The sequence below is a fragment of the Heterodontus francisci genome, chromosome 42 (genome assembly GCF_036365525.1).
Source record: "Heterodontus francisci isolate sHetFra1 chromosome 42, sHetFra1.hap1, whole genome shotgun sequence".
NCBI lineage: Eukaryota > Metazoa > Chordata > Chondrichthyes > Heterodontiformes > Heterodontidae > Heterodontus > Heterodontus francisci.
In genome coordinates this window covers 21,274,956-21,291,688 of record NC_090412.1, presented here as the reverse complement: position 1 = coordinate 21,291,688, position 16,733 = coordinate 21,274,956, and the positions used below count along the sequence as shown (strand labels likewise).

Sequence of the window (16,733 nt, the reverse complement as noted above, 5' to 3'; positions counted from 1 at the left end):
TCACCTCCTGCCTCCCCAAAGCCTGTCCACCATCTACAAGGCACAAGTCAGGAGTGTGATGGAATACTCTCCACTTGCCTGGATGGATGCACTTCCAATCACAAAGAAGCTCGACACCATCCAAGACAAAGCTGCCCGCTTGATTGGCACCCCATCCACCACATTAAACGTTCACTCCCTCCACCTCCGACGCACAGTGGCAGCAGTGTGTACCATCTACAAGATGCACTGCATCAACTCATCAAGGTTCCTTCGACAGCACCTTCCAATCCTGCCACCTCTACCATCTAGAAGAACAAAGACAGCAGATGCAAGGGAACACCACCACCTGCAAGTTCCCCTCCAAGTCACACACCATCCTGACTTGGAACTATATCGCCGTTCCTTCACTGTCACTGGGTCAAAATCCTGGAACTCCCTAACAGCACAGTGGGTGTACCTACCTCACATGGACTGCAGCGGTTCAAGAAGGCAGCTCACCACCATCTTCTCAAGGGCAATTAGGGATGCGGAATAAATGCTGGCCTTGCAAGCAACGCTGGCATTCTCAAAACAAATAAATAAAAAAAAAACCTTGAAAGTGAACATCATTCTAAGTGCAAAATTAAAGCGAGTAGACGAAACAAAGGGATTAGAGTCTGGGCAGATTCACACCAGCTGGCTCAATATTAGACAGCAGGGTGCCTGAGCAGAAATCTTGGAGCTTTTCTCTTGCTGGCCTGTGCTTGCTCGTGTGAGATCAAAGGATCAAGCTGAAAGAGAAAAGTGGACTTTTTTTTTTGGTCACGGTTAAAAGATTATGGAAGTAACTGCTCCCTGTGACCTGGTTGAGGCATTAAGACAGTCTCGTATGAAGAATCAGAGGGAGTGAGGCGTTTTTTGAAAGCATGTTTCAGAAGTGCAAACATTAAGTTATTCTGGACGTAAAATGAAATTGTTTTTGCTGCTAACTGTTGTGGCTGGTGCACCGATTACACATGGGTTGTGACTTCCAGCATTTCACACTAACTCATTGTTAGTGCAGTTCGTGTGATATTAGAGATGCTCACACTCCCGTTGGAGAGCAGGGTTGAACATGCAGCTGTGTTTCAGCGTCTAAACATACGACCTCCCCTCCCCCAACAATGCCCAACCCCGCTCCCTCCCCCCAGACTTCGCCACCCACACACAAGCAGCAGGATAGATAAAAGGGTAGTTAATGCGCTTGCTGTGTCTCTGGAAAGGTTTATCATTGTCTTGTACAGGATTTTAGAGGGCAGTTATCGGATGACCTTTCAGTGATGCTATTATAAAATGAATATCCTGATAATTCTAGCCAAGGAACAAGATGCGAAATGATTACAGGCTGTACAAATCAAAAGAAAAGGACTGAAAATGTACAGCAGGTCCATCAGTACCTGTAAAGAGAATGATGAAATCTTACAACACTGGAGGGGGAAGGGGGGGGGGGACATTCAGCCCATTGGGCCTCTGCTGGCTCTTTGAAAGAGCAATCCAATCAGTCTCACTCTTTCCCTGCAGACCAACATTGTCCCTATCCCCTTCAAAACTGCCGTCATCACTGCTCTCCTCAACCAGCTGCCCTTCTGTCCTAACCAACCACCACTCAACTCGGATTGCTGCGGTTCCATCACATGACCTCCTGCTTCCAACTGCCCTGCCCCCACACTCCTGCCATTGGTCACCCAACATGTCCATCCGCTCAGTGCACCACCTTCCCTCGCCAATCGGCAAGTGTGGAGAATCTTCATTGCCTGATTGGATGATTCTTCACTGTCAAACAGTCGTTTTTTTTCCCTCTGTCTGATATTTTTATAACTAATAGAAGTGTTCAAAGGAAATTTTAAAAAGTCTTAATGCCCCTATTTTGTTCTGGGTTGCTTGCAGCAGTATCCTGGAGATTAATTGTTAATTCCTGGAGGGTTGGTAACTTTATCACCAATCTCCCTTTCCTCTTTAAAGTCCATAAACCTGCCATCATCTCCAAGCTACATGGCCAGATCTCCTGTAAGCCCCCTACTTGTACCCAGTCTGCCTTCCACCTTGCTCACAACACCAGAGTCACAAACAACATGCTCTGTAACTGTGGCGCATTATCCGTCCTTGTACTTCTTGACCGCTCCTCAGCATTCCTCATGTTTGACCATCCAGTCTTCCTCCAGTGCTTCTCCCCCATCATCCAGGTCTGAGGAACGCATCGCTGCACAGTGCCATTCTTACCTACTTGAAGACAGCCAATGCATCTCTAACAGTGCCCCACACTGTCACCCCCAGAACCCTCTGCCTCAACTACATGCTAGCCCTCGGCTACATCATTCATAGATACAGGATCAGCTTCCACTCTACAACATTAACACCCGGCTCTACCTCTCCAGCAACACTCCTGACCCTTCCGAATACCTCTGCGCTGTCAGAATGCTTCACTGGCGTTAAATCTTGGTGTTTATGTGACATATATGCTTGGTAGACTTTGTGCACCCCTACAAATGTGCACCTCTAAACAGGACTCGTCTTGCAATCCTTGTGTAGATTCTAGGTTCTGCTCATTTCTCTTTTTGTATCTATATATAGGGCACATTTCCCATGGATACAAGAGCACTGCTGTAATAATCATTGACCTTGATATGCTGTTTTCATTTTTGTAGCTCTTTGTATCACACAGGCCTGCTGGTGCAGTTATGTTCTGATCACTGAGTACACTGCCCTCTGCTGTTAACAATTGCTACCATTACTCCTTGAGTACTTGTGTACCTGATTACAAATCACCTCTGCTTGTTTCTGACTTGGAATTCCTGCGTGCTGTGATTCCTAATCCTTGCTGTACTTCATTAATTCCCCTTGCTCCCTCGTCTGTCTCTGAAATTCCTTCCTTAAACCATTTTGCCTCTTTACCTCTCTTTCCTCCTTTAAGAAGCTCCTTAAAACGTACCTAATATCTCATGTGGCTTAGTGTCCAATTAAGTTTGGGAACGCTCCTGTGAAATGCAATGCAACATTTTATTGTTAAAGACACTATATAAATGTAAGTTGTTGTTGGTGTCAGATTTTGCCTGATAATGCCCCTGTAAAGCACCTTGGGACGTTTTGCTACGTTAAAGGCACTATATAAATGCAAGCTGCTACTTGACATTGATCCATATACCTTTGCTCCGTGGTGTAGCACTCTACTCAGAGAGTAACACACTGCACCAACATGGCTCCCACAGGATTTAACACTTTAATATGTTAATTCACTCAATGGCAGAAATTAGGGCTAGAATTTTATGGTCCCCCAATGAGCAGGCGGGGGTGGGGGGCATAAAATTGAGTGGGAGGTGGAGGGGGCCGTTCTGACCCCCTCCTGCCCCTGGCCAATTAACTGCCACTTAAGGGCCTTGTCCCGCCGCTGTGGGTATTTTACCCTTAGTAGGGGGACAGCAAAGGCCCCAAAAACATCGCCATGTAAAAACTGGCAACTTTCTTGCGTGCTGTGGGGGGGGGGGGCCTCCTAATCGATGCCCTGTGCCCCACGGAGGGCCGCCCCCGATGCCCCAACTGCCCCACCGCACAACGAGCCCCAAAAACTTACCTTCGTTCTGGGGCAGTCCTTCCTGTTACTGTGGTGGCTGGATGTAGTCCCAGCAGTAGCCACCGCTCCTAATGGCGCTGCTGGGACTAAGAGCTGTCGGCCCCCGATTGGCTGGCAGCTCCATTAGGCGGGACTTCCTGCCTCAAGGAAGTGCAAGTCCTGCCCAAGGCCCATTAAGGGCCTGGGGAGCGAAAAATCCCAACCTGGCTCCCCAGGCCCGGCAGAGGAGGGCTCAATGTAAAACTCCAGCCTAGATGTCAATGAGCTAATCTTTAGTGCGCACCTCCTGATCATGTGATTTTAGGAAAGGATGCATCAGTGTAGTTTGTCTGGAGCAAATGGTTTGCTTCATTCACTAGAGTTAGCATTCGGATGAAAGATTTTTAAAAGGGCAGTATGTGAAGCCGAGGGAAGGGTATGGTGTCTTCCTAACAGCTGAATTCTCTTGTGCCTGCAGGTTAACAATGCCAAAGTCCTACACTACGTTGGTGCTGGAGTGGGATTTCCCAGCAGTATGCTGTTCATCTGTTTCCAGTCCGTGCTCACCTACAGGATAGCAAAGAACTCATTGGACTACCGGATAGGCCACTGCCGGACTCTCCTCACCATTGCGGCCTTCATCAACCTTGTTCTGAGTATCCTTTCTGCAGAGAACCTCTTCTAGACTGTGCTCGGAGGCAGCAGTATAACTTCAACCAGCCAATGTCACATGGCTCTAAGTCAGTCTTGGATTGCAACCTGTAGTGCAACAGTACCCTAAGTTTGCCAAGCTTAACTCCATATGCTGTCTCAACCTCTCTCTTCAGCAGCGCCAACTTGCTCTACTTCAGAGCAGCTATCCTGGCCTTCAGTTCCATGTCATCATTGCCTCATCTGGTGCTTTAGCAAACAGTTTTTTTTCTCAGTATTTTCCCACTTATTCTGTATTCCTTTGCCTTGTTTGACCTCCTCAAATGCATCACCTCACGCTTGAATTCCATTTGCCACTTTTCTGCCTATCTGACCGGACCATCAATATCTTCCTGCAGCCTACAGCTATCCTCCTCATTATCTATCACACCGCCAATCTTCATGTCGTCTGCAAACTTGTTGATTATACCCCCTACATTTACATCCAAATTATTAATATATACCACAAAAAGCAGGGGACCCAGTACTGAGCCCCTCAGAAGGCCACTAGAAACAGCCTTCCAGTCGCAAAAACACCCGTCAACAATTACCCTCTGTTTCCTGCCACTGAGCCAATTTTGTATCCACCTTGCTACATTTCCCTGGATTCCATGGGCTTTTTTTTAACCAGTATGCCCTGTGGGACGTTGTCAAAAGCCTTGCTAAAATCCATGTAGACCACATCAACTGCACTACCCTCATCTATGTTCCTTGTTACTTCTTCAAAAAATTCGATCAAGTTGGTCAAACAAGATCATCTTTTAACAAATCCATGCTGACTATCCTTGATTAATCCGTGCCCTTTTAAGTGACAGTTTATCCTGTCTCTCAGATTCCAATTATTTGCCCACTACTGAGGTTAGACTGACTGGCGTTTAATTATTCGGCCTATCCCTCGCTCCCTTTTTAAACAAAGGTACAATGTTAGCAGTCCTTCAGTCCTCTGGCACCACACCTGTATCCAGTGAGGACTGGAAAATGATGGTCAGACCTTCCGTTATTTCCTTTATTACTTCTTTTAAGAGCCTGGGGTATTATCAACTTTCAAGGATACTAATCCCATTAATACTTCCTCTCTCCCTATGTTTATCACATCCAATACTTCACATCCCTCTTCCTTAAACTACAATATCTGCATCGTCCCCTCTTTTATGAAGACAGACACTAAGTATTCATTAAGAACCATACCAACATCTTCTGCTTCTATGCATAGGTTACCTTTTTGGTCTTTTATGGGCCCTACTCTCTCCTCTCCTTAGTTATCCTCTTACACTTAATATATTGGTTAAACATCTTTGGGTTCACCTTGATTTTGCTTGCCAATATTCTTTCATGCCCTCTCTTAGCTTTCCTAATTTCCTTTTTGATTCACTCCTCCACTTTTTATACTCCTCTCGACTTCCTGCAGTATTGAGTTCTCAGTGTCGGACATAAGCTTTCCTTTTCTGCCTTATCTTACCCAAATTCCTTGACATCAAAGGGGCTCTAGATTTTTCTTTGTGGGAACGTGTTTACACTGAACCCCTTGAATCTCCCCTTTGAATGCCTCCCACTGCTTTGACACTGATTTTACCTTCAAGTAGCTGTTTCCAGTCCACTTTCACTAAATCACTCCTCAGTTTAGTAAAATTGCCCTTGCCCCAGTTGAGAACTCTAACTCCTGTTCTGTCTCTGTCCTTTTCCATAATTATGTTAAAACTGACTGAATTATGATCACTGCCACCAAAATACTCTCCCACTGCCACTCCTTCCACCTGCCCATCTTCATTTCCTAAAACTAAGTCTAAAACTGCACCCTCTCTTGTTGGACTTGCTACACACTGGTCCGAAAAGTTCTCCTGAGTACACCTCAAGAATTCTGCTCCCTCAATTCCTTTCACACTAAAACTATCCCAGTTAATAGTAGTAGTTAATAGGGTAGTTAAAATCCCCTACCATTACTGCCCTATTGTTTTTGCATTTCTCAGAGATTTGCCGACATATTTGCTCTTCTACTCACTCTGACTGTTTGGAGTCTGTACTGCACTCCTAGCAGTGTGATTGCCCCTTTTTTGTTCCTTAGATCAATCCATATGGCCTCATTTGATGAACCTTCCAACATATCATCCGTCCTCACAGCTGTAATTATTTCTTTGACCAAAATTGCCGCTCCCCCTCCTTTCTTATCCCCCTCCCTATCGCGACTGAAAACCTTGTAACCAGGAACGTTGAGCTGCCATTCCTGTTCCTCCTTAAGCCATGCTTCTGTAATAAAGAAAATATCATACTGCCATGTGTCTATCTGTGCCCTCAGCTATCTGCTTTATTTGCTATACTCCTTGCATTGAAGTAGATACCCTAGAGCACTGTCAAACTCATTTATTTTCTAACCTTTGTTTGCTCTGCCTTCCAGACTCATCCATTAATTTTCCACCTTCCATTTTAATTTCTAGTTTTGTCCCAACTAAGTCTTCCCTCAGGTCCCCATCCCCCTGCCAAACTAGTTTAAACCCTCCCCAACAGCACTCACTGAGTTCCCACAAGGGACTGGCTCTGGAGGAGATGGGGCCTGTACAGGCCGGACGGGTTGCATCTGAACAGAGTCGGGACTGAGTTCCTGTCCGGCCTGTACAGGCCCCACCTCCTCCAAAGCCAGTCCCAATGCCCCAGGAATCTAAAGCCCTCCTTCCTGCACCATCTTTCCAGCCACATATTCATCTAACTTATCCTTCTACTCCTGTACTCACTTGTGCGTGGCACTGATAATAATCCGGAGATTACTACTTTTAAGGTCCTGCTTGCTAATTTCTTACCTCGCTCAGTAAACTCTTTCTGCAGGACCACATCCCTCTTTCTACCTGTGTTGTTGGTTCCGATGTGGACCACGACTGCTGGCTGTTCACCCGCCCCACTCAGGATGCTCTGCAGCTGCTCAGTGACATCCTTGACCCTAGCACCAGGGAGGCAACACACCATCCTGGATTTACGTTTGCAGCTGCAGAAATGTCTGTCTGTTCCCCTGAATATTGAATCACCTATCACTATGGCTCTTCCAGGCTTCCCTGTACCCCCCTGTGCAGCTGAGAGACCCATGGTGCCATGGACTTGGCTGAGGCTGCACCTCCCAGATAAACCTCAGTTCATGCTTTCCTCAGTATTCAAAACTGAATAACTGTTGGAGAGTGAGATGCACTCAGGGGTCTTCTGCACTACCTGCCTGTTTCTTTTTGACTGCTTGGCAGTCACGCATTCTGCTTCTCCCTCCATAATCTTAAACTGTGGGATGGCCACATCTATAAACGTGCTACCCACATAGCTCTCATCCTCACGAGTGTACTGCAGTGTCGCCAGCTACTGCTCAAGTTCCAAAATCCGGGGTTCAAGCTGCTGCAATTGACGACACTTCCTTTACAAATGGTTATCCAGGTTACGGGAAGCATCCTGGAGCTCCTACATAGCACAGGAGGTGCAAACTCGAGGTTGAAGCAACCCTGCTATTCCTTTATTTATTAGTTAACCTTTTGCTACTGCTAAAAAAGAGACCTTACCAATACTAAAACACCTTAAGACTATTAATAAAGCATTACTAGTACTGGTAAATCCTACTACTGATCAATACAGTTCACTAGTTTAAAAAAATATTCTTAAAAAAACTTAATACTCACCAGCTACTCACTAGTTCCTTATTATTAATACCTCATTTTTTCCTCATTTTTAGCCTGTCAGTTGTTGAGATGCAGTCCCGAAACTACAATACTCACCAGCCAATCACCTACCTGCTTCCCTATGATGCCACACCTTTTTTTTCTCTTTCCAAATGCAGGCTCCAAATGGTTACCGGTGACATCTAGCCCCACTGGTCTGGCTGTTTATAACCCCGCTGGTCTGGCTGTTTGTAGCCCCATTGGTCTGGCTGATTCGCACTGTTTATAGCCCCGCTGGCCTCGCTGATTTGCGCTGCTCTGACTGCCAAGTCAACCACATTGCTGAGGGTCTGGAATCACATGTAGGCCAGACCAGGTAAGGATGGCAGATTTCCTTCCCTAAAGGACATGAGTGAACCAGCTGGGTTTTTATGACAATCGATGATAGATTCATGGCACCATTTCCGAGACTAGCTTTCAATTCCAGGTTTTTTTTAAATTCATTAATTGGATAGAAATTCCACCAGCTGCCTTGGTGGAATTTAAACCCATGTCCCTATGGCATTAGCCTGGGCCTCTGGATTACTAGCTCAGTCACATTACCACTACACCTCCATGTCCCCTGGATTCTGTCCCACCCTCCCCCCACAACAGTATCCACTTGCAGAGTTCCAACCTTCCTTCACATCTGCAGATTGAGCCCAGCGACAATGTTCGATGTGAAAAAAATTCCACAAGATAACAATGGATAACTTACCTAATCTTTGCAGGCAGTGATGACTCACACCTCGGTGGCGCCAGATTTTCAAAGACGGGAACGTGAAGGCACGCCAAAAAACCCACCTTCTAAAGGAACATAAAATCCAAATCTGCTAATATTGACATATACATTCGAATGCCCTCAGTACTGGAAGCAGAATGCCTGACTGCAGCTTCTCAATCAACTTCCTCATGAATAAAGTCAATATTCTCGCCTGCAGCTTGACCCAAGCATTCATGTCAAGAAATTTTACACTTTTTTAGCCTTAAACAGTCATACATATATATTAGTGGCAAAATAATATATTGTGCATTGCACTGTAAAGAAAGAAAGACTTGCATTTATATAGCGCCTTTTGCAACCACAGTACATCCCAAAGCACATTTCAGCCAAGTACTTTAAAATGTAGTCACTGTTGTAATGTAGGAAATGCAGCAGACAATTGGCACAGCAAGCTCCCGCAAATAGCAGTGTGATAATGACCAGATATTCTGTTTTTATGAAGTTGATTGAGGGATAAATATTGGCCAGGACGTCAGGGATAACACCCCTGCTCCTCTTCGAAATAGCATTGTCAGATCTTTTATGTCCACCCGAGGGGGTAGACGGGACCACGGTTTAACATCTCATCCCAAAGACAGCACCTCTGACACTGCAGCACTTCCTCAGTACTACATTGGAGTGTCAGCCTTGACAAATGCTCAAGTCCTAGAGTGGGATTTGAACTCACAACCTTCTGACTCAGAGTGCTACCAACTGAGCCACAGCTGATCCTCTTATCTGTATATGGTTCCTGTCCCCTGACTGCCATGGGAAGCCTACTGATAGGACAAAAATGTTACTGTACAAATGGTCATGTTCTGCATTTATACTGGTTCCATGCTGTTCTAACAGTGGAATTCACATTGGTTTTATTGGAACATTTCTAGTTCAAGGTTTCAGTTCCAAATCCATGTGATGACTGCTGTCACTGTGTGAGGAGCTACGTTTCAGGTTTCCAGTGAGGGTCACTCAGAAAGCAATCTCAAACAAGTCTACAACCTAGAATGCGATCTGGAATCGCACCCGGAATGCAATCCGGAACCTCATACAGAATGTGATCCAGAACAATTTCTAGATTGTAATTTGGAGCAATAGCTGGAATATGATCTGATATGTCATTCAGAGCAAATCTAGAATAACACCTGTAATATGGTCTGAAATTACACCCATAATGCAACCTAGAGAATTGGGATGATGGCAGCACCATTACCCGCTTCAACCTGTCCTATAAATTCCTTAACCAGCTTTCCAGGTGGGGTCTTCTTCATTCAGGAGAGCTCACAGCTCCAGCACGCGGCAGCTATATGCGAATGGATTTTCACCATTATCATCCTCATTTACTATGGGACCTTCGCTGTGGAGTTTGGCTCTATCACTCAAAACACCTTCCTTGAAATGCTGGCAAAGAAAGGCGAGAAGACCCACGTGATATCAGACAACAACAGAGTCCCCAGCACGCGGATGAACCGCACCCAAGAAGCTATTGCCATGATCTAGGCTTCGAGATCTCCACTGACTGGTTGAACTATTATGGCACGCCCATAACTCTGCCTTAAAACATCCATAAAGATCTGACTGGGGCCCGGGGTATTTGTGGAGCATTACTGTCTGATGCAGTGGGAGGAATAAATCACGAGATACCTCAGATTCTTGAGCAATCAAGGATACTGTTACACAGAAGCCATCCCAAGAGGACCAAGCTCTTGCTTTCCCAATGGTATTTTTGGAATGTTTATATGGAATTTAATTTTTTTATATGAAACATTGATTTTTATAACAGAAGAATGAATTATATATTTTATGACAACAAATGATTTGACCGTTGCACAAGGATTTTGATGTCTTTAAGTTGCTTGTAGCGCTGACCCTTGTAAATGGGACAGATGAACATCCAAATTGAAGTTATATTGTTACCTTTTTAAAAAGTAATTTCCATTTATTTGACACATCAGTGACTGATTCTGTGTGTTTCAGTGTCATCCTTCACTTCCAGAGCAAACAGGGGAGATGCTGTTTATAAGACATTACCCATTCCCAATTACTAGGAGTTGTCTAAGAACAGAGCAAGTTGACAACAGACAAAGCCTCAGATTTGGCTCTGTGAGCTCCCAGCACTTCTTCATTGTCCCTATGTCTACTTCCGTCCCCCATCCTCTACCTCGGTGCTGATTGAACTGCTCTAAGCTCCGCCTCCTTCCACCCTTTGGCCAGATTCTCTCAGTTTTACAAATTCAAAAGCATTCGACGTTGACTCTGTGCCGACCTCTATTGTGAAATATCCTTGCTCTCCGCAACACCCCTCCCTATCTCTGTAACTTCCTCCAGCCCTACAACCCTCCGAGATCTCTGCGCTCCTCCAATCCTTGTCTCTTGTACATGCCCAATTTCATTCGCCCCCATCCTTGGTGGCTGTGCCTTCAGCCATCTAGGCCCTAAGCTCTGGAATTCCCTCACTAAACTTTTCTGCCCCTCTACCTCCTCTTTTAAGTCGATTCTTAAAACCTATCTCTTTGACCAAGCTTTTGGTCACCTGTTCTAATATCTCTATATGACTTAGTGTCAAATTATGGCTGATAACGCTCCTGTGACATGCTTTGGGACATTTTTACCCCATTAAAGGTGCTATATAAATACAAGTTGTTGTGTCAGCTTCTGAAGCGATCACAGATCTGCACAGTGACGGTTATTTCCCATCTTCCCATGGTGCCATCTGATAACGCCAGGCTACCCATGAGGCCACACTCTGTCTTGTTTGTGTCGATGGACCAGTTCGTTTAAATAGTTGGATTCATTTAAAGTGCATGTACACATTTTAAACAAGTATCTGTATTATCAGAAAGGTTGCTCACTGATCAGATGCCCTGTCTAGCAGTAAATGCAAGTACAGCTCCAGCCATCTTATCATCATTTGAAAATTCGAGATTGAGATATAAAGGAAGTGACATTTTATGTGTGAAAGTGCTGCATTCTGCTTGTACCTCAGGGGCCAGAGGTGAGGTGAGAGTGACTGCCCTTGACATCAAGGCAGCATTTGACTGAGTGAGGCATTAAGGAGCCCTAGTAAAATTGAAGTCAATGGGAATCGGGGGGGGGGGGCGGGGGGGTGGGGGGAACCTCCCACTAGTTGGAGCCATACCTAGCACAAACGAAGATGGTTGTGGTTGTTGGAGGCCAATCATCTCAGCCCCATGACATCACTGCAGGAGTTCCTCAGAGTAGTATCCTAGGCCCAATAACCTTTAGCTGCTTCATCAATGACCTTCCCTCAGCACATGGTCAGAGGATCGGTGATGATTACACAGTGCCCAGTACCATTTGCAACTCCTCAGATACTGAAGCAGTCCACGCCCACAAGCAGCAAGACCTGGACAACATCGAGTCTTGGGCTGATAAGGAGTAAGTAACATTCATGCCTCACCAGTGCCAGGCGATGACTATCTCCAACAAGAGAGAAGCTCACCATCTGCCCTTGACCTTCAATGACAATAGCATTGCCAAATCCCCCACCAACAGCAGCCTGGGGGGCGGTGGGGGGAGCAGGTGGAGGTCACCATTGACCAGAACATTAACTGGACCAGCCACATGTAGCTACAGAGGCTGGGAATTCTGTGGTGAGTAACCCACCTCTTGACTCCCCAAAGCCTATCCACCATCTACAAGGCACAAGTCAGGAGTGTGATGGAATACTCTCCACTTGCCTGGATGAGTGCAGCTCCAACAACACTCAAGAAGCTCAACACCATCCAAGACATAGCAGCCCTTTTGATTGGCACCCCATCCACCACCTTAAACATTCACTCCCTCCGCCACTGGTGCATCGTGGCAGCAGTGTACACCTGCAAGATGCACGACGGCAACTCGCCCAGGCTCCTTTGACAGCACCTTCCATTACTTCTATCACTCAGAAGAACAAAGACTGCAGGTGCATGGGAATACCAAGCAAGTTCCCCTCCAAGCCACACACCATCCTGACCTGGAACCATATCACCATTCCTTCACTGTCGCTGGGTCAAAATCCTGGAACTCCCTCCCTAACAGCACTGTGGGTGTACCTACCCCACATGGACTGCAGTGGCTCACCACCACCTCCCAAGGGCAATAAATGCTGGCCTTGCCAGCGATGCTCACAGCCTATGAACAAATATTTTTTTTTTAAATCCTGGTATCGGAATTTAAACAAAAACACTTTGACTTTGCAGAGAATAATTCCATATATCCAAACTACTGGGGACCATGCCCAATAGATGAAATTTTAAATTCTTGCTGTCCCTCCACGACCTTGTACCCTTTGCTTCCCTGTAACCTTCGGCAGCTTTAACATGCCCTCAGTCTGGGGTTCTGTGCATTCCCCCTCCCCATCTGCCACTGTTCCACTCTTGGTGTCAGGAACCTCAGCCATCACTGGACCTTCTGGTCCAATGCCACGATCTCTGAACCTCCCTTCCCATCTTTAAAACCCTTCTCGAACACACTTCTTGGTCTTCAGACCTCCCTACCAAAGCTCGATGCTTGATCCTTTCTTCTCTAAAGAGCACTGGGACGTTTTTCTAAGTTAATGGTGCGGCAGAATTGCACGTTGTTGTTGGACATGAACCTGAGTGGCAAACGTTTGAAATTTGCTTTTCTTTTTGTTCAAATTTCCTTTGTGCTGAGGGTCCCTTAAAGGAGCAAAGTGAATCGTTCTCAAGTGGCGCATTTCAGTCGCGGTCTCATAGCCTAGCGCCCGCGCCTTACAGAGAACCAACTGTCACATTACATTGGCTCACCAGCAAAGAACGGCCATGGATGGAGTGTTGATTGATATATCCGATCAACTGCCTGTTAAGCATTCCTTCTCTTGATCACATGGCACCAATCTCCACGGGTTAAGTTCTCTCTGTTTCAGCGTACGTGCTTATGCTTCAAAATGGCGACCGAATTTCCTCGTTTTTCCCAGGGAAGGAACGAATTAGCTTCAGTTCTGCTGCTTCATACGGAATGCACCATCAGCAGAAGAAACATTGCCAGGTGGCACTGAGCCAAGTAGACCAAAAGATTTTCGGTTCAATTCCTGGTCTGTGCTCAATGAGCCAATCTTGGCCAGGGTAACAGCAGAAGTGCTGGAGTTGGCCTCAGTACCCAGATCACTGCCGAGTGAAGGCGTGTGTGTGCGTGTCAGAGGAGAAGGGCATTGGCCTCAGGCTGTGATGCACTCTGTGGCAAAATAACTCATTGATGCTCATCATGTAGGTTTACATATGGATAATGGCACTCAAATGAATTACTGGGGAGCAACCTGCTCTATTGGAGCTGTACCCTTCGTGACCAGGAGAAATTGGCGGGTGGAGGAAACAGAACCTTACACAGTGAAGAAAATTGGACGGGGTATCTTGTTTGTTCGTGCATTCTGACTTCCAATAAAGTAGGGTACAGCTCCTTTCAAGCACAGTAGCCTGTGCCCAACAGTAACAAGATATTCTTCCGCAACCTGGTCTGTAAACTAAAACATAGGGAAAATACAAAATATTATTTTGTCAGTGTCCAAACGCACCATGAACCATAAACAAATGCTCCAGATTTTCAAGGTGGAAATGCTGAGAACTCTTGAACAGGAAATGCTGGAGGACGTTTAGCCTCCGGTGCAATCAGAATGGCTGAACATTGAAATGAGCATATAGGTGGGAAGTGGAGAATTGAAATTGCACTAAAGTTTGCTTAAGTGATTTTTGTTTTGCATCAGCCTGAGGGGATCTTCCGAGACTTAACAGCTGAAAACCAAACCGAAGCAGTAGATGTGTTAAATGTTGTGTATGTCCAATGTGCAGCCAATGTGCCATCCGATCAATGTAATGAGTTATAACACCGTAAGGAGCTGTGTGTCTTCTGCTAATTCTCTTTGTGCTCAGTAGATGTGAGAAAGAAAAACTTGCATTTATATAGCACCTTTCATGACCTTAGGACATCCTAAAGAACTTTACAGCCAATGAAGTACTTTTGAACTGTGGTCGCTGTTGTAATGTAGGGATTTCAGTCGGCAATTTGCACAGCAGGATCCCACAAACAGCAATGTGGTAATGACCAGATAATCTCCCCCTCAGTACTGCACTGGAGTGTCAGTCTCATTCCTGAGCTCAAGCCTCAGAGTGGGACTTGAACCCACAATCTCCTGACTCAGAGGTGAGAGTGCTACCACTGAGCCACAGCTGTTAAGAGTCGCAAAGAGTTGGGGTGGGGGGGGGAAGTTTTACTGTTCCCTGCAAACATGGAACAGACATTGTGCAGAGGAATCTGGTAGGAAGATAGTGGCTGCTGTGCCCACAAGTGAACTGAACTCAGTAATCAAGGCAATGTAATCAAGATTTGCACAGAAAAGTGGGAAGAATGCAGTATCTTAATGAATTGGAAAAATACCAGAATGCCGTGTAATAAATCTTGAGTCAGCACAAACTGGTGACCCTAATTAAAACTGGATGAAAGGCACCAGTAGGCCTGAACGGAAAAATTGCAAAGACGATAACAGATCTAGGAGGTTAAAAGGCTGAACAAGCTGGGGATCTTTTTATTTAGAGATACAGCACTGAAACAGGCCCTTCGGCCCACCGAGTCTGTGCTGACCAACAACCACCCATTTATACTAACCCTATATTCCCTACCTACACTAGGGGCAATTTACAATGGCCAATTTACCTACCAACCTGCAAGTCTTTGGCTGGGGGAGGAAACCGGAGCACCCGGCGAAAACCCACGCTGTCACAGGGAGAACTTGCAAACTCTGCACAGGTAGTACCCAGAATCGAACCCGGGTCGCTGGAGCTGTGAGGCTGCGGTGCTAACCACTGCGGCACTGTGCCACCCAAGAGAAGGCTGGGGGATGGCGTAGCAATGGCCTTTAAAATTGTGAACGGTATTGATAGGATAGGTGTAGAGAAAATGTTTCCACTTGTAGGAAGACTACGATGGATAGAAAATTGGTTGGCAGACAGGAAACAAAGAGTATGGATGAATGGGTCTTTTTCCAAATGGCAGGCAGTGACTAGTGGAGTACCACAGGGATCGGTGCTAGAACTCCAGCTATTCACAATATATATTAATGATTTAGATGAGGGAACTAAATGTAATATCTCCAAATTTGCAGATGACACAAAACTGGGTGGGAGGGTGAGTTGTGAGGAGGATGCAGAGAGGCTTCAGGGTGATTTGGACAAGTTGAGTGAGTGGGCTAGTGCATGGCAGATGCAGTATAATGTGGATAAATGTGAGGTTATCCACTTTGGTAGCAAAAACAGGAAGGCAGATTATTATCTGAACGACTATAAACTGAGAGAGGGGAATATGCAACGAGATCTGGGTGTTCTCGTACACCAGTCGCTGAAGGTAAGCATGCAGGTGCAACAGGAGGTAAAAAAGGCAAATGGTATGTTGGCCTTCACAGCGCGAGGATTCGAGTACAGGAGCAGGGATATCTTGCTGCAATTATACAGGGCCTTGGTGAGGCCACACCTGGAATATTGTGTGCAGTTTTGGTCTCCTTATCTAAGGAAGGATATTCTTGCTATACAGGGAGTGCAGCAAAGGTTTACCAGACTGATTCCTGGGATGGCGGGACTGACGTATGAGGAGAGATTGAGTCGGTTAGGATTATATTCACTGGAGTTCAGAAGTGTGAGGGGGGATCTCATAGAAACCTATAAAATTCTAACAGGACTTGACAGGGTAGATGCAGGAAGGAAGTTCCCGATGGTGGGGGAGTCCAGAGCCAGGGGTCATAGTCTAAGAATACGGGGTAAACCATTCAGGACTGAGATGAGGAGAAATTTCTTCACCCAGAGAGTGGTGAACCTGTGGAATTTGCTACCACAGAAAGCAGCTGAGGCCAAAACATTGAATGTTTTCAAGAAGGAGTTAGATATAGCTCTTGGGTTTAAAGGGATCAAAGGGTATGGGGCGAAAGCGGGAACAGGTTACTGAGTTGAATGATCAGCCATGATCATAATGAATGGCGGAGCAGGCTCGAAGGGCCGAATGGCCTACTCCTGCTACTCTTTTCTATGTTTCGATATCTAAGGGCCATAAATATCAGATAATTACTAAT

The 16,733-nt window shown here is 45.8% G+C and overlaps 1 protein-coding gene across 4 annotated transcripts in view; it reads left to right on the top strand.

The window, feature by feature from the left end:
• zgc:154058 (Transmembrane protein 150A-like) overlaps positions 1-11,713 on the top strand; it is a 109,638-nt gene extending 97,925 nt beyond the window's left edge. For all 4 annotated transcript variants that reach the window (XM_068020741.1, XM_068020739.1, XM_068020740.1 and 1 more), the window contains 2 exons: positions 4,026-4,203; positions 9,915-11,713. In XM_068020741.1, coding sequence (XP_067876842.1) covers positions 4,026-4,203; positions 9,915-10,159 — 423 coding nt within the window. In that variant the 3' untranslated portion in view covers positions 10,160-11,713. The remainder of the gene's footprint in view (positions 1-4,025; positions 4,204-9,914) is intronic.
• Positions 11,714-16,733: the final 5,020 nt, after the last annotated feature.